The following is a 24,954-nucleotide window of genomic DNA, read 5'->3' as shown; positions in this document are numbered from 1 at the left end:
GCCATGGCCCACCTCCGGCTCCCAGCAAGACCGTGCTGAAGCCAACAGCCCACAACCCAAAGCCTCGGCCCCAGAACTGGAACACGGACAAGGCCCAACAAGAGGTCTGCAGACAAAGTGCCCCCACCAGCTGCTCCCAGGTCCCCAGGACCAGGTGGGGGTCTTGGCAAGCCCTAGGCGAACTTGAAATGCTGGAAGGATAGTCTCCCCTCCATCCTCAAAGCGCAGGGTGCCAGTGGGAAGCACACCTCTTCAAGCTGGATGGGTAGATCCCTCCTGCCTGCCCACATTCCCCTGGTATGAGGCTCTCTTTGCCACTCTGAGCTCTGACATTCTGGAGCCTCAGGCACTCCCCATCTGTAAAATGGGCATGGGGGACTTGCCAGTTCTAAGAGGCCAGGTGGGGTCTCTGTGAATTCCCTGAAATAAAACTGGAAACCCCAGAAGTAGCATGACTCTTTACTCAGAGAAAGTACAGACATGGCAGACAGAGCTCAGCCAGAACGAGAGCACACGGGACCCCACCCCGAGGCTGTGCTCACAGCGGGGGGCCGTTAGGAAGGAGGCCCACCCAGCTCCAGCCCCTGGTGGTGGCCCCAGACAGCAGGTCTCAGGCTGTGCTGTGGCTCCTTGGAACCCCCAACCCAACCCTCAGTCTTCCAGATCTCTAGGTGGGCTCCCTACCCAGAGGACTCAAGGCCTGCGAAGTGAGGACCTACAAAAACTCCCTCCCAATCTCTCTTCCCCCAACCCCCAGCCAGGTGGGAATAGGCACACCCTTTCAGATGGTGCCGGGGTGGGGCCAGGGCTGGGGGTGGAGTCGGGACTGGGGGTGGGGCCAGGGCTGGAGGTGGGGTCAGGACCAGAGGTGGAGTCAGAGCCAAGGGGTGGAGTCAGGGCTGGGCTGGGGCCAGGGGTAGAGTCAGTTGGGAGGGCAGGGTCGTGGTCTGGCCGGGGCTGCAGATGGGGCACCACGGGACTCAGTGCTAGGAACCCCGAGGCCCCAGCCCAGCCTGGGACAGCGTAGGCAAAGCAGCGGTGACTTGTGCCCAGCACGCAGGCTCCAGCCGCGGCACGTTTTCTTTCACCAGCCCAAAGGCCGCCCAGGCAGGGTCGGGGGCAGCCGAAGAGTGTCCACCGGCTCTCCCAGCCCTGGAGAACTTTCTTCTGCTTCTCCAGGCAGGGCCCCTCGGACTCACCGGGCCCTCACACCACCTGGTTGGTGCGTTTGCTGCGCCACACCACCACGCCAGTCATGATGACAGTCAGCAGGATGGGCAGTGCAATGAGCGGGATGAGAATTTCGTCTGGGGGGTCCTTCCAGTGCTGCCTGTCCACGGAGCAGTTTTGGAAGAACCTCCTGTGGACCCCAGCAATGAAGCTCTCCGCCAAGGGGTTGGGCCAGTAGCAGCCCAGCACGTTGGTCTCCACCTCGGTGCAGTTGGTGAAGCTCTCGTAGTACCTGCGAAGGCAGAGGCCTTGACCGCCTGGCTCCCCTGCTCCTTCTCACGCTGGCCCTGACCGCTGGGAAAGTGGGGGGCAGTCCCGTCTGCCCTCCTGCTCTCATCATGGCCCCAGGCCACAGGGGAAGGCCTCCTGCTATGAGCCCTATTGGGCCTGCTGGGCCAGCAGGGTCCATCTCCCTGGCGTCCTTGCCCAGAGGTTCTCTGGCATGGCGACCCCATGCCCTGCTTCCCACCTCTAGGCCTCAGCCCCGCTTTCATCTGCCGCTGAGCCCCCTCCCCAAAGCACACAGCCATGTTCTCCTCCCCTTCGCAGGCTGCTGCGTCACAAACTCGATTCCCCTCGTGCCCACCCCAGCAGACAATGACCTCTGCACAGAGCCTGGTGTCATCGAGCCCAACTCCTGACCTTCCCATCTTAAAACAGAGGCAGCAGAGCCCAGCAAGGAAACTCTGAGGCCATGAGCTCCCCAAAATATACCTCATGCCCCGTTCTGCATCTCCTCCATCATCCCTGCCCTCATCTTGGTCATCCACAGCCGTCACCTGCTTCCTATGAGGACATGAACTCCCAACGCCCAAGGTGTGGGCCCAGCACTTCTCAGGTCTTCCCAGAGGGTACTCTGGGCCTGGCTTCTTTTTCCAAGACCAAGGGATGTGTGGAGTCACAGCCACTTGGACCTGCAAGGCCCTTGTCACCTAAGGCCTCTCTATGGGCCCCCCCCGGGGAGGAGGTCTCTCTGAGGCAGGCTGAGGGCCAGCGGCCTCCCAGTCAAGTCAGCCTGCCCTCATTTACCTGGTTTGGGGGAGTGTGTCCCACCTGTGAGCCCAGCCCCGGCCTGTCTTCCTCTCAGAAGTCCCCTCCCCCAGCCCCCATCTGACAGGACACGTGGGATTCACCCAGCCCCTAGGTCTTCCTGTCTGTGTCGGTTAGCTGGAAAGGGCACTCAGCAAACCACCCATGAGGAGCCACGCCCATCCAGCAGGCAGGCTCTGGACGGCCCTTGAAGCCAAAAGGGCTACAGCTACCAGGACCAGAGTTCAGCCCCACGGCCAGCTGGCCTGGGATTAGCGGCCTCTGGGGGTGGTGGCCTAGGCTGGCAGCCATTGTCCAAGATGCTCTGGTGAGAGGGCTGGTCAGACACGTGCCAAGGTGCACCAGCTCCAGCACTGCCCACCTTCTCTTGCAGCTGGCAGAGTGCTGCATGCAGGACAGGTATGGGGGCGGGAGAGGCTCCTGCCTCAGATCCCCACAGGCACCAGGCCCTGTGGCCCCCCTCCTCCCTCTGGTGTGGACCCAGGGAGAATGGCCTGGCCTGAGCAACAGGAAGGAACCGCTTCCTGCAAGGAACTTCCTGTAGAGAACCTCGTCTCTCCCTGGAAAGGCGGTGGGAAACGGGGCGGCTAATCGCTCAACCAGGCCTTCGTAGTGCCCACGCCTCCTGGCAGTTCCAGGCAGTTTCCCAGCCCAGACGCTTGGGTTGCTGGTCAGGCACACATCTGCCCTGCACCCCTCAGGTAACGCAGATGAGGGAAAGCCACACGAGGCAAAAGAGAGTGGGAAGCAAAGGGTACGGCCTGGAATCCGTGTGCAGAGCCGTGATGTGGCCCCTGGGACATGCTCAGGCCCTGGGACATTTCACCCGGCAGGTCCTCGGGCAAAAACATCACTCCCCAAGACCCACCCCTCCCACTGGGCCCCGTCAGTGACCTGCCACCCCAGACAGAGCCTCTAACCGGACAACCTGCCAAGCCCCAACCCACCCCAGGGCTCAGTAGGGCTGAAACGAAGCAGATGGAGCTGGGGGAAGCCCCACTGTGGACAGCAAGCTGCAGCGCTGGGGAGTGGTGTGTGGCCCGCGTGACCCCCATGCACGGAAAACAGCACAAGACAGCAGCTTAGGGGTCAGGATGAAGAATCAATGTCCTTCAATCCCAGCTAGGCCCCTGACCATCTTCCTGACTTTGCCCACTTAACTTAGCCTCCGTGAGCCTCAGTTTCCCCACCTGTAAATGGGGTTCACAATTCTTATCCAATAAGGTGACTGAAAGGACAAATGAGGTGAAGTGAATACACTCCTGGCAAGTGACTGGCACATAGTAGGTGCTCGGTGAGGTCTCGGGGGGAGCCCCAAAGGCCAGGAATGGGGCAGAGCTGAGCACAACACCCATCTCTGTGGATCGACCTACGGGGCCAGGCGCAGAATGCCCACACCTGGTGCTTCCCAAGAATGCTGGGAAGTGTCTCTGAATGTTAATAGCAAACGCTTTTAGAATGAAAGGCACCGAAAGGTCAGGCACTCAGGCACATGACAAGAGTTGTAGAGGCCAACTCCCACATCCCAGCATCCCGCCCTTCCCTGTGCTGGGGAGGCAGAAGGCAGGGACGCACACATTTGCACACACAGCTCCCGAGCCCTGTTAACTTGCCAGCCCGAGTTCAGGCTGGAGATGAAATCAGGGTGGCCTTCACAAGGAAGCTGCTGTTTGTGTGACATTGCAGAACCAGGGTCACGACAGGGTCTGTGCTTCCCAAGCGTACCCTGGTCACCCAGGGCCTCCCCATGTCCTCCCTTCAGCCTGGCTCCCAGAGCAAGAGAAGACGCAGCCATAGGCCAGATGGGAAAGGGGGATGCAGAGGCCGGGAGCGAGGCAAACCGCCCCCGTCAGACTCCCTCTCCCACCAGGCAAATTACCCTGCTCAGGTGGATGTCGGCCCCTCTCTCTCCAACTCCCAGACCCCCCTCCTGGCTGCCCCCTCTGCTGTCCTCAGGCCCCAGGGCTGGATGTCTGATCTCCTCACTGAGGCTTTAGAAGGTGACAAAGGCACAGGATGGGAAGCGCCCACCTCATCCTCCCTTACCCCGACCCCTGTGTGTCCACTCCAGGCTTGGCGTCCAGGCCAGGCTCGGAGGACAAGAAGAAGCCTGGCCAAGCCCCTTCCCAAGCCCTCAGCCCCCTTTCCCAGCAGACACAGAAATTTCATACCGTTTGGTTCAGCGAACGACTATGTCTGCGAGGGGCCTGGGGACGCGCCCACAAGGAGCCACTGTCCCCTGGGGAGTTGGGCGTGGAAGCCCCTAGAACCGCCACTGGGGGCAGAGAACACAGGGGCCGGGGTCTTGGAGGGGAAAGGGCTGATGCGACTGAGCAAACCCGGGGCTCCCAGGAAGGATGGGGCCTCCAGGCAGGCGCGGCTCACAGGACAGTGTGAGTCTGCAGCGGCCGCCAGCAGCACACCAGGTTGAGATGGCCAAGTGGGAAGTGCAGGAGGGCGGGCACAGCCCGTCGGTGATTTCTGAGGAGGTGAAAGGGCCACCTTGACACTTGATGCTAGGTGTGACCAGAGGAGATCAAAAACCTCGGGAGCTTCTAGAACGTGGGGCCCTCTGTGGTGAGGTGCTGCTCCCACCGTACCAGGTAGAAACCAGCGGGGTTCAGTTTCTCCGGGGTCCACTGGTCCTGACTACAAACCCAGCCCTGGCCGGTGCTGTGAAGAAAACCCAAAATGACAATTTCCACCCAGCATGGACCGTGAAGAGAGGCAGGCACGCCAGGGAAGGACAGTAACCCAATTCAGGAAGGTCAGTGGGTGTCAGGGTTTCCCAGAGACATGACCTCGCTCAGAGGAATGGGGGACACAAAGCCTGGAGTGTCCAGTTTGGAACTGCCAGGGTGGTCCGTGAGGGGAGCGGAGGGTTGTGAGGCTTGGAGTGGACCTCGGAGCATGCGGGGCACAGACGCCGAGGGCAGGACGTGGGCAGGGCAAGGGCGGGGCACGGGCACACGGTCAGCAGGATACGGACGGGCTGTGGGCAGAGGGTAGGCAAGCCATGGGCACGGCGTGGGCAGGGCGCGGGCAGGCCCAGTGCCTGAGCAGGGACACTCACACGATGAACTCCGACAAGTTGCACCACTTCCAGACCTCCACCTTCTTCATCCTTTCAGCAAAGGTCTTGCCGCAGCGAGGCAGCATGGCCAGCATGCGCTTCTCATTGCAGCCGCCCGCTGGGGGACACTCCCCTAGAGAGGAGACAGCCGTGAGCACTGCTGGAATTGCTGGCATGAGCCTTGAAGGGCTCCGGCTGATGTCCCTCAAGGCCAGCTGGGGTCCTCCTCCTTCACCTTGACCTCCATGTGACACGGGGAGGTGGAAGCCAGTGCAGAAAGAGTGGCCCACTTGGAGGCATCAAGGAGACAGGACCCAGAGGGCCCGTGGCCTCCCGGGGCGGCATGGGAAGAAGCAGGTAAGAGGAAGTCAGCACGCAGAGGGACAGGGGTCCCGGGAGTGGAGAGGCTGAGGGCTGAAGGATTCCGGGCTGGGTGGGGGCAGGGAGCAGGGACGACCACTGCACCTCGAGGGTGAGGGCACCTGGAGCATGTCCCAGGAAGGAATCTGAGAATCTGATGACAGTCCCAGGCCTCTGGGCAGCGACAGAGGCCCCTTGACAGTAAGGACTGCCCACCCTGTCAAAGCCACCCCCTTGAACTCCAGGAGGCCAGGGGCTGAGGGCTGCAGGGTCCAGCAACAGCGGCCAGTCCTTTGAACACTCTTGGGGTCTGGCAGGACCCCTGCCCCACGATTTCTCATCACTCTTCCTGAACTCTGCCCCCAACACTTCCTGTCCCCTCCACCCCCAGAGAACACCCTCCTCCCACTGGGAACACCCGCTTGTCTGACCCTCAGGACCCATCCCCCCACCCTCTCCAGGCACCCGATTTCCAGGGGTCAGTTCCCCACCTCGTAATCTTCCCTCTCATGACTCCCAGTTTTGGGTCCCATCATATAATCAAGAGAAAGCCCTGCTGTGCATGTCCTGGAGTATGTATGTTGTATTGATATATGTATGTGTGTATGTCTATGTGTGTGTGTGTCTTTGTGTACGCTGCCCTGTCATGTGTGTCTTGGTGTGTGTGTGTTGTGTTCACATCTGTGTGTGTTGTGTGTGTAGGTATATCTGCCCTGCCATGTGTATCCTGACATATGTATGTGTATGTATATATGTGTACTGCCCTGCCGTGTGTGTCCTGATGTGTGTATGTGTGTTGTATGTATATGTATGTCTGTGTGGTATGTGTGTTTGTACATGTGTGTGTCTATGTGTACGCTGCCCTACTGTGTGTATCCGGTGTATGTGTGCCTATGTGGGACTCACAACTTCACAACTTACAATAATCTTACAATAATGAAGACAGTGTGGTACTGGCATAAGGGTAGACATATAGATCAATGGAATAAAATTGAGAATCCAAGAATCAACCTTCATTTTAGAATAAAATTATTTTCTATAAATGTACCAAGACAATTCACCAGGGAAAGAATAGGCTTTTCAACAAATGGTGCTGGAACTACTGTGTATACACATGCAAGAGAATAAAGTTAGACCCTTTCCTCACAATTTACACAAAAATTAACTCAAAACATATAAGAGAGCTAAATGTAAGAGCTAAACTATAAAAATTCTTAGGATAAAAGGAGAAAGTCTTTGTGTCCTTGTATAAGACAAAGTCTTCTTAAATATGACACCAAAAGCACAAACAACAAAAGAAAAAGACAGAAAGTGAACTATATCAAATTTTTTAACTTTTATGCTTCAAAAGATACCATCAAGAGAGTGAAAAGACAACCCATCGAATGAAAGAAAATGTATGAAAATCATATTTCTGATAAGGGGCTTGTATCTAGAATAGATAAAGAACTCTTACGACTCTATAAAAAGAGAGCAATGACCCATTTAAAAATAGGCAAAGGATCTGAACAAACATTTCTCCAAAAATATACACAAATGACCAATAAGCACATGAGAAGATAATCAACACCATTAGCCATCAGGGAAATGCAAGTAAAAACCATAATCAGATATCACTTCACACCCCCCAAGATAGCTATTATCAAAAAGATCTAACAAATGTTGGTGAAGATGTGGAGAAATTTGAACCCTCACATGCTGCTGGTAGGAAGGTAAAATGATGCAGTCACATTGGAAAATAGTTTCCTGGCAGTTTCTCAAAATGTTAAAAATACAATTACTATATGACCCCACAATTACACTACTAGATGTAGTAGTGTAATTTCTTTCCATAAAAGAATGAAGTACTGACATGTGCTACAACTTGGATAAACCTTGAAAACATTATGTTAAGTGAAAGATGCCAGTCACAAAATACCACATATTGTATGATTCCATTTAACGAAATCTGCAGAATAGCCAAATCTATAGAGGCAGAGTGCAGATTAGATTACTTAAGGCCAAGGGGGTTGGTGGAATGGGGCATGACTGCTAATGAGCATGGAATTTATTTAGGAGTGATGAAATGTTCTCAACTGGATTGTGGTGATAGTTGAGAAACTCTGTAAATATACTAAAAAACACTGAACTATATACTTTAAATGGGTGAATGTGTGGTATGTGAGTTATATCTCAAAAAGCTTTTTTAAAATTAAAAGCTGGGGGCTTCCCTGGTGGCGCAGTGGTTGAGAGTCCGCTTGCCGATGCAGGGGACACGGGTTCGTGCCCCGGTCTGGGAGGATCCCACATGCCACGGAGCGGCTGGGCCCGTGAGCCATGGCTGCTGGGCCTGCGCGTCCGGAGCCTGTGCTCCGCAACGGGAGAGGCCACAACAGTGAGAGGCCCACGTACCGCCAAAAATAAATAATTAAATTAAATTAAATTAAATTAAATTAAAAGCTTTTTCAAACATTCAAAAGTTGAAAGAAGGTATTACAAGCACACTCAAACTTCAGGTAATATTTAAGAATTTCCTTTAGGGAGAAGGAAAATAATATCAGAAGTAAATATTGATCTTCACAAAGGAATGAAGAGCACCAGAAATTGTAACTCTAGGAGTAAATATATAAAATTTGTTTCTCAATATTTAAATCTTTTAAAAGATAACTGACTGTGAAAACAAATACAATAATGTATCGTGGGGACTTCCCTGGTGGCGCAGTGGTTGAGAATCCACCTGCTAGTGCAGGGGACACGGGTTCAATCCCTGGTCTGGGAAGATCCCACATGCCGCACAGCAACTAAGCCCGTGTGCCACAACTACTGAGCCTGCACTCTAGAGCCTGCAAGCCACAGCTACTGAAGTCTACGCACCTAGAGCCCATGCTCCACAACAAGAGAAGCCACCGCAATGAGAAGCCCGTGCACTGCAATGAAGAGTAGCCCCCGCTCGCTGCAACTAGGGAAAGGCCACGTGCAGCAACGGAGACCCAAAGCAGCCAAAAATAAATAAATAAATTTATAAAAATAAATAATGTACTGTGGATTTACAACTTAAGTTTAAATAAAATGTATGACAGTGATAACATAAAGGGCAAAAATGGAAGGTTCTTGTGATATTCATGAATTGATATAATATCATTTAAAGATAGACTGTGATAAGTTAAAGATATACACTACAAACCCTAAAGCAACCACTAAAGTAACCAAAAAATAATAATAATTACAGCCAATTAGTGAAGGAGAAGAAGAAGGAGAAGTTGAAAAGTGAAAAAAGTACTAAGTCCAAAAGAAGGCAGAAAAAGAGAGAAAGGGGAAAGAAGAACTTACGGTACCATGGTAGATTTAAAACTAACCATATCAATAAATTATCATATTGAAAGTAAATGGTCTAAGCACCCCAATTAAGGAACAAAGATTGTTAGATGAGATCAAAAAGCAAGACCCAATATTAGGCTACTTACAAGAACCCTACCTTAAAATGACTCAAATAGATTCAAAATAAAAGGTGGGAAAATATATGCCATGCTACCACTAATCAAAAGAAAGGTGGAGTGGCTAAATTAATACTGGACAAAGTATATTTCAGAGCAAAGAATATTACCAGAGATGAAAAGAGTCATTCCATAATGATAAAGGGCTCAACTCATCAAGAGGACATAGCAATGCTAAGCATGTATGCACCCAATAACAGAGCATCAAAATACACAGAGCAAAAATGAATAGAACTACAGGGAGAAAATGACAAATCCACAATTATCATTGGAGAAGTCTATATCCTCTCTCAATAATTTATAGAACAATAGACAAAAAACCCAATAAGATTGGGCTTCCCTTGTGGCGCAGTGGTTGAGAGTCTACCTGCCGATGCAGGGGACACGGGTTCGTGCCCCGGTCCGGGAAGATCCCACATGCCGCGGAGCAGCTGGGCCCGTGAGCCATGGCTGCTGAGCCTGCGCGTCCAGAGCCTATGCTCCGCAACAGGAGAGGCCACAGCAGTGAGAGGCCCGCGTAGCGCAAAAACAAAAAAAAACCCAATAAGATTATAAAAACTTGAGTAGCAGAGGTGTGCAGGGGTAGGACAGGAGCCCAGTGGCACTGGGGTGGATACATATGGTTGTTGGGTGAAAAGGAGAAGAAGTGACACTGGAAGGTGGACCCAAAGCCAGACTAGTGCAGGTGTGCAGGCCTTCCCAGTTTATTTAAAGCCTAACAGAAGGCAGAGGTGAGTTTTTAAACTCAGCACTCCCCCACTGAACCCAGCCTGAGCCTCAGAGCCTTCACGTCACGGTGTCCCAGGCGAGCAGGCAACCAGCAGCCAAGATGGAAGCTGATGCCCCTTCAAGAGGAGGGTTGCCATCTCTGCAGGAAGGGAGGGTGATGTCCTTCTGAAGCTTAACCACGCCACCCATCAGATGCCAGCCCCGCCCCCTTGTAGTCACTGCTTTGCTGTGTGGCTCTGCAGAGGCCCTTCACCTTTCTGGGCCTTATCTCCCCGTTTATAAACAAAAAAGGAGTTATTCTGATTCTGGCTGTTTTCACTCGTTAATAGTCATGCACCTGGGAAATCTCTCTCAACTTGTCACCATCTGGCCCCCACTGCCCCCCTCCACACCACTCTGCCAGAACCCTCTGGCCGCCCACCTCCTCTGCAGGTCACCACAGCCCCCCCTCCCAGGCTCCAGCAGGTCTGGCTTGTGTGCTCCCATGCTGCCCATTCGGTTCTATTTTAACACAGCTCTCGACTTGGTCGTTGAAGGAAACAATCATTGTAATAAAAGCCCATTGAAGGCAGAACAAAGCCATTCCCCTCGGAGGCTGGTGCAGACCACCATCCCTGAGCCTACCTGGAGATCTCTGCGGCTAGGGGCGTCCCTCCCGGCCCCTCTCAGCACTGAGTCTCTCAGGGAGACCACGTGAGGTGTCTGACTTGGCCGCACACCAGACTCACCCAGGCCACAGCCCAGGCCCTGAGACAGGGACCAAGAATCAGTGTTTGTTAAACTGCCCCTACGGCCACATAATTCCAACGTTCTGTCAGAGCCGAGAACAAGTGGGAAGAGCAATGCTTGCTCACAGTTACGTGCACACAGGCACGTGGAGATCTTGTGCAATGAAGATTCTGACCCCGCAGGCCTGGGGCACCAAGATGCTAATCTCTGACAAGCTCCAGGTGGGTGATGCGAGACCCAGGCCCACACTCTGCAGAGTAAGAGACAGAAAATGGGAGCGCTGAAACCAAGGGTCAGAGGGGAGTCAGACAGCCCCGTGGCTCTTCTCCCCGGCCCAGACGCACTCACTCTCCTCTCTGAGGCTCGGTTTCCCTATCCTTGCCCGGCTTCCCTCCACTTGAGTTCTGACCAGTGTCCACTGAGTGCCCTGTCCTAAGTGGGGTCCAGCTCACTGATCCCTGCAACAGCCCAACAAGACAGGGCCACTGTGACCGGGGAAAGTCATCCCCCTGCTCAGTAACATGGTAGGGGGCCAAACCCAGGTGCAGCCCTGGGTCCAGAGCCGTGCAGGCCCGCAGTTGGTGACTTTAGGGAACGCAGGCTCTCAGGCTGAGGTGGAGGCAGATGATGAGAAGGCAGCCTATGCTCCTTTCTCCCACTGACTGCCCTGTTCCAAAGGCATCTTTTCCCCGCAGCTCGCTGACAGGCTCCCCACCACAGGCTCTGAAAGTCCACCTGATGTTCTCTACATCCAGCCCTTGTACCCATTCCTGGGCCTGTCTTGTCGTCCCCTGACAGTATCCTCTCAGTATCCTTCATGGCTGTCCTGGGCTCCACCCTCCTCCCACATGGGCACAGGCCAGGCAAGTCTCACACTGTTCGCCCCTGCTGGCTGCTGCCACTTCTCCCAGCCATGGCCCAACTGGACCTGGCCCGTCTAGACCACCTGGACCACCATCTAGACCCAACTGGACCTGGATTTTAATCCTCTGGACCTGGACCCCCTGGACCCCTTGGGCCTTGAATACCTGGACCCTGGACCTCCTAGATGTCCCCTGGACATTGAATACCTGGACCCCCTAGACCTCTTGGACCCCTTGGACCTGGACCCCCTGGACCTGGACCACCTAGACATCCTCAGCCTGACCCAACCGCCACCTGTCAGATCACTGAGACCCAGCCCAGGGCTTTCTCATCCTCCCCTCCCACTTCTCCCCACCACTGGAGCCCCTTCCTCCTCTTCCTTCCTGCTTCCTCATGGACAGAAGCTCCATGAACCCAGAATCTCCATGTGTCCCAGAATCGCCACATACCCAGCACCACAGGGGCCTGGCCAGGGCAGGTTGAGAATGTATCATCAAGGACCACATGACATCCTAAGGCAGGTTTCCTGGGATAACTTCTCCCACCCATGGGGGCGGGAGGCGGGGTGGGAGGATGCTGTGAGGATGCACAGGGTAGGCACCATGGGACACCTGTCTGATCAACCACAGGTGCCCTCCGTGAGGGGGTGGGGAGACTAGTAATTACGGCACCATTTCTTTCTTTTTTTTTAATTTTATTTTTGCTGTGTTGGGTCTTCGTTTCTGTGCGAGGGCTTTCCCTAGTTGCGGCGAGCAGGGGCCACTCTTCATCGCAGTGTGCGGGCCTCTCACTATCGTGGCCTCTTTTGTTGCAGAGCACACGCTCCAGACGCGCAGGCTCAGCGGCCATGGCTCATGGGCCTAGTTGCTCCGCGGCATGTGGGATCCTCCCAGACCAGGGCTCGAACCCGTGTCCCCTGCATTAGCAGGCAGATTCTCAAACACTGTGCCACCAGGGAAGCCCATGGCACCATTTCTGATGCACAGGCTTAAGGGGCTCCCAGCCAAACCCAACAACCTGCCCTGTGTTATAACAGTGAGGTAAAGATGCAGATTCCTGACAACACCAAGAAAGTGTGTTGCCGCCACCCACTCAAGCTACCAGCTGCATTAGTAGAGGTCTCGGGAATTAAATTGAAATAGAAAACCATTTCAGTTTGTTCCATCAGAGAAACAAAGAAAATGCAGGACTGTGTTCCTTCTGTCTAGGGGACTTCCAGACTCTGGGAGATGATAAACAGCCAAACAGATGCATTTCCAAGAGAAAGGCCTTTTATGGCCAGTCATTTGGAAATGAAATACAGAAGCTCTCGTTCTCCTCTGGTGCAAATCAGCAGCGAGCAGACTCAGCAGGCTCTGCAGCGATGGGCCACGGCCAGTAGGGCTGTGGGAGGGTGTGGTTTCTGAAAGGTTCTGCCCCCAGTGTCTGCAGTCTGAGGAGTTCCCTCCCCACACTGGACCTCAGTTTCTGTATCTATACGATGAATAGGGACGTCAGAGGACCTTCAAACACCTCTCGGCTAACCACCTCCTTGCAATCACTGCGTCACTGGGGTACTTGATATCCAGCCGCTGCATCTGGGCTCGCTTGAGTCCACAGAATCCAATGTGACAGGAGGTGGCTCAACAGCAGGACAACATTACTCCCACCAGTGACAAAAACAGTGACAGTGACATGTTAATACACATACACACTGGCATGGGCACTCTGTCTGGGGGTGCTGTAAGTGAGCCCCTGGGAGCCACAGTTGCTAGCAAACTCAAGTGCCCACAGAATGCGTCCCAGGCACTGATGGGCGCTTCCCATACATACAACCTTTTCATTCCACACTCTTGGGCCCCACATGTCGTTATGGGGACTGAGCTCATTGAATCCAAATGGCAATCACAACAGCCCTTTATAGGTTGCTATTCCTGCATCCACACTAGAGTGGGGGAAACTGAAGCTAAGGGCCAGTAAGTAAGTGTCTTATAATCTTGGGGTTAAGCTGCTGCAAAGGGAGGCCCCCAGGATTCACACCCAGACCCAAGGGGCTGGTCAAGGGCTAGGCATGAAACCGAGCAGTAGGCCTTGGATTAATTAGTAGAACTTCAACCAAAAGTGAAAAAGGATAGGGGAAGAGGCTTTTTAAACTCAAGTAAGTAAATTTAACTTAGTCCAACTATTATTTTTGGTTTTACACTGGCCAGGTGAATTGCCATGACACACGATGTCCTGATTCCCTATCTTTCCATTTGTATGTTGTTTGTTGTTAAAAAAGGGAACCTCATTTGGGTAAGTCGAGGGAATTGTTGGACTTCACCCTTCTGTTTTTGTGCTACAAGAGTTGAATTTTGTTCTTTGTGTGTATCTTTGCATTTGTCTTGGGCATAAGTGTGACTTCTATGGGAAACAAAATTTGTTTTCTGAATGCAGCACCTCAGGGTGCATCCTCCAGAAGTGGACCACTTCCAGTTGCAAACCAATGAAACGTAAAAAGATGATTTTCCTTTGTAATACAACCTGGCCATAATACTTCCTAGATTCAGGGGGGAAAATTTGCCCTTTAATGGGTCCCTAAACTACGCTACTATTATGCATTAGAGCTATTTTACAATAGAGAGGAAAAATGGGATAAGATTTATAAACTAATAAGCTTTATATTGAAATAAATACCTGATTCATGAATAAGTTTTAAAATGAAGGTATGGGACTTCCCGGTGGTGCAGTGGTTAAGAATCTGCCTGCCAGTTCAAGGGACACGGGTTCGATCCCTGGTCCAGGAAGATCCCAGATGCCACAGAGCAAATAAGCCCGTGCTCCACAACTACTGAGCCTGCACTCTAGAGACCACGAGCCACAACTACTGAGCCCACCTGCCACAGCTACTGAAGCCCACACACCTAGAGCCCGTGCTCCACAACAAGAGAAGCCACCGCAATGAGAAGCCCACGCACCACAATGAAGAGTAGCCCCCACTCGCCGCAACTAGGGAACGCCCGCGCACAGCAACGAAGACCCACCCTAGCTGAAAATAAATAAATAAATAAATAATTTAATGAAGCTATGAGATCTCTGCCTATCTGGATATATGTATGTCTGTGTATACTTTATAATTATATGTCTTTATCCTTGGATAGTATTACCAAAACTAATTTGTAAATGAGCTCTACTTAATTGGCTTAAAGAAAAGTAAGTGCTTACAAATCAAAATTTCTAAATACAACAAAAAACTAACCAAAATGAATTTCAGGTTCATGTGATCTGGGGAATATTCAGTATTAAATTAATATCCAGCATTAAAGTTAGTTTAAGTATAGTTAATACAGACATGTCTTTAGAGTCATCAATGTTAAGTATGATAATTTTATTGTACCTAAGTTTACTGAAAGTCAGTAAATTCATATTATATCTATTGAAAAAATTGTCAACAAGAAAATTAATTTGGTATGATGATACTGTCATAAGTAAAAAAAATAGAGATAAGTGGTATAGAAGCTTTTAGGTGAACTCTTTAGAAGTAATTACGTTTTAGTCTTTCCAGATTCTTAGTAACTTGAAACTTTCGAGTTTTGCTGAATTAAGTTAAAGGATAAAAATTTCTTGAAGGTCTAGGTCATTTTTAAGATAAAATACTGGAATATTGATTGCTAGACAAGTCTATCTTCTTTTGTCTTATGAGAGAAAAAAAAACTAAAGATGTTTGGGTTTATTAGACACACATCTTGAACCACTTTAAAGAGAGAAATTATGCTATAAAAATGTACTTTAAAAAAAATATGTTTTTAGAGGTTAGAGAGTTTATAAGTTTGCCAATCAGAAAACGTTGGTATAACAAACAGTTCAGTTAGTTGGCTTTTGGTTTTTGCTGGCGATTAAGGTTTTTAAGCGTTAAAAATTCAAATAAATATGTGATTAAACTATTAAAAATAATAAGGAAATCATTTCAGAATGTAAAGAAAATACGCTGTCAGCAAGAGAAGGATGGAGATATTTTTGTTAAAGAAAAAGGGAAAATAATTTTGTCCTAGAGCTCATTGTTTCTAGATGGGAAAAAATAAGGGACAAACTTATATAGATACAGAAAGTTGTAGAAAGTTTATGGAAAAGGAACCTTAAGGAAAGAGTTTTGTGCATGGTCAGGATTGATTGAGATTAGATTGAATTTAAAAGCAAACTAATACAGGACTAGAGTTTGTTTTTCTCTCTCTGTTAAGAGAACAAAGTTTTCCTGGAATATTGAGCTGCCTTGATAACAGATTGTAAGTTTCTTTCTCTAGCTAACTTTGAGTTTCCCAAAGGGCCCCTGAGCCATCTCAGAAAGACATATTAAACTAATTAAGATTATTTGGTCTATTAAACTACATGGAAAACATTATATGAAAAAATTTCTCTAATAAAGTTGTAACAGAGTATAACTACTCGTGACATGTATCACTGCTTGCTTTAAGTCTACTGCTTGGAGCATGTGCAATGTTTGTGTGACAATTTGATATAATTGATAAGATGTATAACCTATAAAATGTTTCCCTGTCAACATACCCTTGTAGCTGTTTGTTATGTCTGATTAGTTTTCCCCCAACATGGATAACTAGGCAAACATATAAACAAAAAGTAGGAGTAGCACCAAGGGACATGATAGACCCAGAGCAGGCAGCAAACACAATCAAGGGACAGATATTTTTATCATCAGTGCTTTCTACTGAAAGATTTGGAGTCAAAAGGGGGAAATGACAGAAGAAATTTTCACATATTGAGGTATAGGGAAGCCTTTCTGGTTTACATGATTTTTTTTTTTTTTTTTCAGTACACGGGCCTCTCACCGCTGTGGCCCCTCCTGCTGCGGAGCACAGGCTCCGGACACGCAGGCTCAGTGGCCATGGCTCACGGGCCCAGCCGCTCCGTGGCATGCGGGATCTTCCTGGACTGGGGCACGAACCCGTGTCCCCTGCATCGGCAGGCGGACTCTCAACCACTGCGCCACCAGGAAAGCCCGGTTTACATGATTTAACTCAAATTTTATGCTAATTTAAAACAGCCTGTTTGTGGTCTACTAAACATACATTGTATGTCTGCTTTAACCATTAAGGGAAAAAATACATTTGGAGAATAGTACAAACATGCATTTTGATTATTATCCTCATTGTAATATATCTACTGATTTTCAAATGTTTGTCTAGGTGCTATGACAAAGCAATCAAAGAGGGAAGTAATGTTTTCATAATACAAAATATTGATGCTAAGCTTGGAAATAGGGACTATTTCCAACTCTTTGTCCGTTCCCCAAATTGAGGCAGGACTAGGTCCCATTTCACCAGGAAGTAACCAGAGTGATCATCACCCCATTCCCTCAAAGATTTGGGAAAAGTTAAAACAAAAACGGAACTAAAACCAAGTTCCTCTGTCAAGTTTATGACTAACCTTTCTATCCAAAACTTTATTCCATTTCATATTCTGCACCTGTTCCTCCTCAGGACTGGAAAATATCAAAGAAAAGGGGGGGGGGCTTGAGAGTCCGCCTGCCGATGCAGGGGACACGGGTTCGTGCCCCGGTCCGGGAAGATCCCACATGCCACAGAGCGGCTGGGCCCGTGAGCCGTGGCCACTGAGCCTGCGCGTCTGGAGCCTGTGCTCCGCAATGGGAGAGGCCACAACAGTGAGAGGCCCGCATACCACAAAAAAAAAAAAAAAAGAAGCTGACAATGATATTTCAAATAAGCCCAATTTTGCATCTTACAGCCAGGGAAACTGAGACCAGTGAGGGCAAGGGAGTATCCCAAAGGACCCAGGGGACAGTGGCCCCCACGGACAAGGCCTGAGACCCTTGAACCCCAGGCCAGGGCTCCCTCCTCCCAGAGCTGGCCAGGCTCAGACCGTGCTCTGCAACTCCCAGTCTCAGCAAGTCTCTCCCACCGAAGCCCTCCCCAAACACGCATACCCTATTACTTGTTCTTGGATGATTTCTTTAGAACGATCTTTCAGAACAACCTTTTCATTCAATCCATTCCCAATTTGTGAGCAATGTGTTCTCCCAGGTGTTGTGTTTTCTTGCTGGTGAAGGGATCTGGGAGGGGAAGCCTCGGAAAGCCGCCCCCTGCCCCCTCCAGCCAGTCTCTCCAGGCGCGCACACACACTCACACTGAAACATTGTCCTCGGAAGATCTAGCACTCCCAGTTCTGGATTCCTTTCATCCACACCCCTGCGCCTGGTGTGAACTTAGGAGCCCCGGGACGAGGAGCGCACTATCTCACGGGGAGGAGGGAGACGGACATGCCCGCCGCCGCTGCTCGCTCGGGTGTCGCGCTGGCATGGCGTCCCCAGCTCCAGGGCAGCGAGGCCGGGGACATCGCAGCTGGGAGGAGCAGGCCCAGGCCGAGTCTGCGGCTGGCGGTGCAGAGCCCGCAGGAAACCCTGCGCCTTCCTTCCTAGTCCGGTCGGTCGCCATCAGCTTGGAGAGAGCCTGGGGGCCGCACCCGGTCACCCCTCGCCCTTCCGGAGCGGGGCGCGCCGGGCTCGCCCAGGTCGGTGCAGGGGAGGAGGTGCAGCCAGGTGCGGATGCAGGAAGGCAAAGGCCGCGCGGATCCCACGGCCCCAGAGGCGGTTGGGGCCCCCCGGTGCCGGACCGAGCGTCCCCTTACCGCAGAGCAGCAGTAGCAGCAGCAGCAGTAGCGGGAAAAGGTGCGGGCGCCGCCGCGCTCTTGTCTCCATGGCTGACCAGCTGTAGCGCGCGGTCCAGCTGTGTGGCGCACCATCCAGCTGCGGCGCGCGGTACAGCTGAGACCGGCTGGGGGCGCTAGGGGCGCCCGGGGGCGGAGCCCAGGCGGGGATGGGGCCACAAAAAGCCCGCCCCCAGGAGGTGCCTTCCCCCAGGATGTTCTCTGCGCCCCTTAGGATGCGCCTCCCTCCCACCCAGGTGCCCTCCCTCAGGTCGTGCTCCTCCAGGACGTGCTCCCTGTCAGGACGCTTCCTCCCCCAGGACGCTCCCATCCCTAGGACGAGTCACCTAAGGACGCGTCCTATCCCCCAAGATATGTCTTCCCTCACTGGACGGTCCTTCCCCAGGACGGATCCCCTCCCTAGCGCAAGCCCCCTTCCTGCAGCCCTGGGGGCGCGGCCCACCGCAAGTGAGCGCCTGGAAGGCTCCGCCCATCTGGGCTGCGGGGCAAGATGAGGGGTGGGTGAGGGCAGCCTGCCAAGGGCGGGCAGGATCCTGCGGATGCATCCACCCTCACCCCAGCCCGAAGAAGAGCTGGGCAAGGTGTCTGGAGAAGGACTGCTGTGCGTCTCTGTGCCATGAGAGACCAGGGAGGGCAGCCCCCCTGGGGAGAGAGCTGGCTGAGAGTGGGGATATCTCTGTGTGAGGGTGCGGAGAGGAGCCCTCAGGGTGGAGCGCAGCTGATCCCCGAACTCTTATTGGCCTCAGGCCCCCAGGATACTTTCCTGGGGCCTCGCCTGTGCCAGGAGCCTTTGCACCCCTCTGGACTAGAGCAGGTGGGGCCCTACACGCGTGCACTTGGCTGCACTCACGCACACACCCCACTGCCCATGGCTAGAACCGTGTCCTCAGGCCCTGGTCCTGCCCTGTGCCCTCTGGAGGCCTCAGGGGACAAGACGAGGGCCAGGAGAGTGACTGGGTACCCCTAAGGACCTGACCTAGAGGAGTGTCATGGGCTCCGAGGGGAGGGAGGGAGGGACCTGGGATTCTCCAACCATGGGTCACTTCACCTGGCTTGGTCACCTCTGTCACCCTCAGCCCCTAGCATAGACTCTGGCCCCATGGACAGCTGGTCACATTGTCACTGGTGGGGACCCCTCTGCCCTACGGTGCCCCCAGTCCATCCCCCCCAGCACGTGCTGGTCTGAGGGCTCCGGGAGCGGGGTCGGGAATATGGGGGCCCCCTCAGGGATTGGTTGCTCTCAGCCTGGGCCCTTCCCAAGTCAGAGGGATGGAGCAAGTGGGCTCCCCACCTGGACAAGGGCTCCACCTCTCTGAGTGGTGGGAGGTGGGTAATAACCCCACCCCGAAGTCCAGGTCCTGCGAGGGAGGGTCGGGTAGAGGGATTCTAGTACAGGCCTCGCAAAACAACTACCTTGCAAGAGCTGAACTGACCTTTCTTGCATGAGGAAGTCCACTTAATAAGGGATTGAAGCTTTCTGTGCTTTTTCTGATTACAACCAGAATTATTTCAAGGGAGAATTCAAGCTAATTAAAATTGACCAGCCGTCCTGCCTGCCTTCTGCCCTAGTTGGTGGCAAGCACAGATGCAGGGGCAACTCAGAACCTGTGACCCAGGCCTTCCACACGTTCAGCGGGGGCTGAAGTCTCAGCCAGTGTTTCCTGCCAGCTGCCCTCTCTCAGATGCCCTGCACCAAGGGAGACAAGCCAAGAGCACGGTCCAGGTGTCCACCAGTGTCCCAGGAGGCCACAGACTCATAGAGGCCTACACCACTCCACGAGAGAGGCTAGGCCAGACCTCGCAGGCGATTGTACACAGCTAGCAGGCTGGAATGCGGGAGATGGGCCAGATCGGGGGGCAGACCAGATAGCACCCTGGAGCCTGCTCCAGCCTGGGGCTGTGGCTCCACACTGACCGGTACTAGGGAACGAGCACCCTGGGAGGCAGGGCGCTGGAGGAAGCTGCTCCCCTGTCTGGGATGCCCTCCCCTCCCCCATCCCATAGACTCGGCTCCCTGCATCCCACTTCCATGGAGCTCCTCCGTGCCCCAGGGCAAACTCCCAAGGCCTACAGGCTGCCCACGCATCCCCGTTAGAGGGAGTGCCTGAGAGGCAGGGCCCTGGCTTCTGTTCCCTGTGCACAGTGCCACGGCCCGCACAGGGCACGTGGTCTGCTGGTGCAGGTGGTTTCAGGCAGGTAGTGAGAAGGGGGTTGGGAGAGTCCCAAAGGGGCCATCGTGCTGGGGCCCCACCCTGCTGCTCCCACATTCATCCTGTCCTGGCACCCGCTGGGCACACTGGACCCCCCTGTGCAGAGCTGTCTCCCCTGCTGAGAGCCGGCTGCTCCCCTTCTCTCCAGAGAGGTCATCAGAGACTCTTCAAAGGTCATCAGACTCTTGGCTGCCCCTCCCCCTGCCAGATCCAGGCTGGCATTAGTGGTTGCTATGGTCTGTGGATCACAGAAGGAGGGACGTTCTGGGAACTCCAGGGCCAGAACTTAAGAGATGGGCAGCTCTGGCTTGTTGCTGTGCAGAGCTGCTTCTTCACGGACAAGGAGCAGCCATGTGGGCGGCCCTGGGGTGAGAGGTCACCTCGACATTCCTCCAGCTGCACTGAGGTCCTGGCTGAGCCGGAGCCAGCCTCCCCCAGGATGGTGAGGAAGGACGCGTGTTTGCTGTCTACGCCACTAGGTCTGGGTACACGGGTGTGAGGGTGTGATGTTCCCAGGAAGACAGGAGGGGCTGTCCCTGTGGAAAGATGAGCTTGAGAGGGGAAGGTGGGACGGTGGAAGCTGGGTAAGGGGACACCCTGGACAGGTGGGTTAGGGTCAGTGCTCATGAGAGTGGGTGCTGCCCTAGGACGATGCTGTTTCATCCACAAGCAATCTGCCCTTAAGAGGGGGAGAGGCTGTAGCCTGGATCCCTCCAGGGATGGAAGCCCCTACTCACAAAACAGCCAGCTCCTCTGGGCCAGGCTGATGATGTCTGGGAGGCCAGCTGCAGCCCTCGGGCCTCAGGGCAGAGAGAACAGGCCAGGTCCAGGGGATTCCCTGAGCTCACAGGCTTTGCTCTCAGAGGAGCCAGTCACCCCTCCCTAGAACCATCTCCTCCCCACATGGATGGATCCAGAAACCCACCTGAGGGTCTCCCAGCCAGCCCTCCTCCTGTTCCCCTGAAGCCCCAACTGCCCTCGGTTCAGCTCACACACCCTTGAGAACAGGTCCAATCAGCTTTTATAGGAACCCGCCCCAAGCTCGAAAACTTCCCCTAGAAACGACAAATCTGGTCCAAGTCCTGGTGCCGGCTCTTCCATTAGACACTCCCAGGGCCTGGCCCCCTCCCCACATGGCGGCCCAGATCTGGGTTTCAGAGTGGGGTGTGGGGGAGCAGGGGGTCCAAGATGCACAAAAGTCCAGCCAAGCTCTGTTATCTCCTAAACACAAGACGCTCAGGAAAAGAAAAAAAAAAAAAACCCTCAGGGAGCTTCAAGTTTTCCATCTGAAGCTGAAGGGGATAACTGCCCTGCTTCGTTCTCAGGTCAGAGGTGAGGACTGAGGTCAAAGAAGCTTCTCTGTGCTGAGATTCACAGGTACTGGGGGATGCAGGTGGAGGTGCTGGAGGTGAGGATGGTGGAGGTGGACATGGTGGAGATGGTGATGGAGATGGTGGCGATGGAGATGGTGGAGCTGGAGATGGTGGAGCTGGAGATGATGCAGATGGTGGTGGAGGTAGAGATAGAGATGGTGGGGGTGGAGACGGTACAGTGGAGATGGAGGTGGAGATGGGGAGGACCCAGATGGCCATGACAGGCCCAGAGTAGCCATCATGCCTGTCGGCCTCATCTGGCTCCCCCTTGCAGCACACCCACTCTGAGCAGGCGGCTTCCACATTGGGAAGGCAAGGCCACCAGACCCCACCTTCTCTAGCAGGCCTGCAGGCAGCTCCCTGAGGTCCTCTCCTCACCCCTGCCTGGCCACGGGCCACCAGATGGGAAAATAGCAGATGTGTTGATTGAGGAGGGGCCCCTGCAGGGTCCAGGGACCCATGCCAGGTCCTCTGGGAAACACAGGCACTGGACGAGCACAAGACCCCACGGGTAAGACAGGCCCTCCCCTGTGGTTCACGGTAGGCTCAGGCCCTGTGGAGTAAGCTGAGCCCTCAAGGGTGAGCCCAAGTGGTTTTTCTCCCCTGCGAGTGGCCTGGCAGCCAGTGCCACCCAGAGACCAGCTCCGAGGGTATCATGGGGTGGGGAGATCCCCTGCCCCTAGGGGAGGGGACAGGGCCCACTGCTGGATCCCACAGGGGCTGCTCTCCGTCTGTACTGCTGGGCCCCAGGGTCTGAGACCCCAGAGAGGAAGCGGCGGCTCCTGCACCTGCGTCTTCTCACGTGTGACACGGGGACGCTCGGTCCCCACGCTCACGTATGATGCGCCCAGGCAGCGCCTGGCCCCTGACTCGCTCCTCCTGAGGGTGCGGCCCCCTGCCACCGGGGTCTGCTGACCAGGCGTCCCTACAGCTGCGGTCCTGCGTTCCTTCGTAGGCCACCCAGTCTCCGTTCACAGTTCTCTATATCAGACTCTCCCATGCCAGTTACTGTGTGGCTTCTCTCTCCTGATCCAGCCCTGACTGACACAGTATTCTTATGATATTTATTCAATAATTTTTCTCGTAATGGTTTTAGGAGCAAATTCTCTCGACAGTAAAGGAGCTGCTTCTCTAAGTGGAGGGTTTGTGAGCAAATGGGATCAGAGAAACACGGGGCGTCTCGGCTCCACGCATCTCGCCCAGGAGCCAGCATGAGAGGAGCCAAGGCTTACGGCGGGCCGACTCCTTCTGGGAGACTCCCCTCAAAACCCAGACCGTGGGAGACTTGGCTGGACAGGCCGGCGGAGCGGGGCAGGTGCACGGGTACTTGGCGCCCCCTGCCGGTGAAACACTGTCTCTCCATCCTCAGTGAAGCGCCAGACGTGACTCCCGCATGTGATGCGGCAGAGCGTCTGTATACAAAGTAGGGGCGGCAGGGAGATCCCCCTCGGCCGGCCGGGAGAGGGACCTGACCCTCAGCTGTTTCCCAGGGCCCAGAACTCAACTCTGTGTTGCTGTTGTTGTTCCTGTTGCTGTCGTTGTCGTTGTGAAACACACATCACATAAAATTTACCATCCTAACCACTTTCAAGTGTACATTTCAGGGGCATCAAGCGAACTCACATGTTGTGCTACCATCACCACCACCCATCTCCTGAACTTTTCATCTTCCCAAACTCTGCCCCCATTAAGCAGTAATTCCCCTTGTCCTCTCCCGCAGCCCCTGGCAACCACCATTCTACTTTCTGCCTCTGTGAATCTAACTGCTTAGGGACCTCATAAGTGAATTCACTTTTGTGTCTGACTTATGTCATTTCCCATAATGTCTTCCAGGTTCATCCACATTGTAGTATGTGTCCTTCCTTTTTGGGGCTGAAGAATATTCTGCTGTATTATACACCACATTGTGTTTATCTATTCATTATCACCTACTTCCTCTTTAAATGAACAAAGCAAGTTTACTTTCATTTAATTTCATTTTTGTAAAACCTATCAGAAAATGTTTTCAGGAAAATACACCAAAATGTTACCCATGGTCATTTCTGGATCTGAAGGGATTTGGGGTGATTTTTTTTTTTTTGGCTGCGCCCCACGGCATGTGGGATCTTAGTTCCCCAACCAGGGATCAAACCCATGCCCCCTGCAGTGGAAGCGTGGAGTCTTAACCTCTACACCGCCAGGGAAGTCTCCGGGGTGAATTTTAATTTGTGTTCCTTTCTGTTTGTTTTCTCATTTTCCTATAGTGCTGTATGTGGCATGTGGTAGGTCTTATGTCATATGTGTGCTGTGAGACTTTGCGTTTGCATTTATATGTGTGTGAACACGTGTGTGTTATGTGCTGCATATACGTGTGTGTGGTGTGTGGGTATGTGTGGATGTCTGTGTATGTGTAGTGTGTGTGGATTTGTGTGTGTGCGCAGTGTGTGCCATGTGTGACACGCATATGCTGTGTGTACCTGTGAGTGTGCGTGTGTGTGTGCAGTGTGTGCCATGTGTGACACGCAGGTGCTGTGAGTGTACCTGTGAGTGTGCATGTGTGTGATGTGAGTGTGCTCCCCAGCTGGACACAGTGAGCACAGTCCTTTCCCGGACTTGACCTCCTCCCTCCACAGCACCTGACCCTCAGCCCTCGGACCCCACCCACCTGTGCCAGGCTCCTGCCCTGTGGCGCGGGCAAACGACGAGCTGATGTCAGGACCGGTTTGGAGCACGGTTCTCGTGAGCTCAGGGGTAAATGTGACACTGACAGCAGCTGCCCCGCCTCTCCCAGGGCTGGAGGAGCAAAGGTACTTTGGACACTGGGGGGCACAGTGTGAGTTGAAGGGATGTTCTTTGGGGACGCACTTTCCTTCTCCTGTAAGAGGATGCGGCACTCAGTACGGAGACCAGTGGGGACAGAGAGAGAGGCAGGAAACCCCTCCCCACGTGACACTGCAAAGCAAGAACCAGTTCTTTAGAGGCCAAGGAGCCCAGGGGCCCGGCTCCGCTCCAGGATGGTCTCGGGGAGGAGGGCTCCAGCACCACACGCCCCCTGGTGGCTGGGCTTTTAACGTCATGGATGAGAAGATGAACCTGGACTTCAGTGAAAGAGAAAGAGGAAGACCAGTGTGGTTAGCAGAATAAAAGTCCCCAAAGATGTCCTGGCCCTGATCCCCAGAACCTGGAAATATGTCACCTGATGTGGCAGAGGGACTTTGCAGATGTGA

At 53.3% G+C, this 24,954-nt stretch overlaps 1 protein-coding gene across 1 annotated transcript; it reads right to left on the bottom strand.

Moving 5' to 3' along the window:
* Positions 1–468: 468 nt before the first annotated feature.
* RAMP3 (receptor activity modifying protein 3) lies at positions 469–24,451 on the bottom strand. The gene is made up of 3 exons (XM_081243371.1): positions 24,393–24,451; positions 5,354–5,486; positions 469–1,462 (listed from the first exon to the last, which is right to left on the bottom strand). Exons 2-3 carry the CDS (start codon positions 5,446–5,448, stop codon positions 1,207–1,209), a joined length of 351 nt encoding a protein of 116 aa, XP_081099497.1. The 5' UTR covers positions 5,449–5,486; positions 24,393–24,451; the 3' UTR covers positions 469–1,206.
* Between the last annotated feature and the right edge of the window lie 503 nt (positions 24,452–24,954).

This window comes from Mesoplodon bidens, assembly GCF_964165515.1.
Source record: "Mesoplodon bidens genome assembly, chromosome: 9".
Classification (NCBI taxonomy): Eukaryota; Metazoa; Chordata; class Mammalia; order Artiodactyla; family Ziphiidae; genus Mesoplodon; species Mesoplodon bidens.
This window is presented reverse-complemented; position numbering and strand designations above follow the sequence as displayed.

Excerpts from the sequence above, each read along its gene's own strand:
- RAMP3 (XM_081243371.1), bottom strand. The coding sequence starts at position 5,448 with ATGCTGGCCATGCTGCCTCGCTGCGGCAAGACCTTTGCTGAAAGGATG. Across the intron at positions 1,463-5,353 it reads AACTTGTCGGAGTTCATCGT|GTACTACGAGAGCTTCACCA; the intron begins GTGAGTGTCCCT and ends CTGCCTTCGCAG.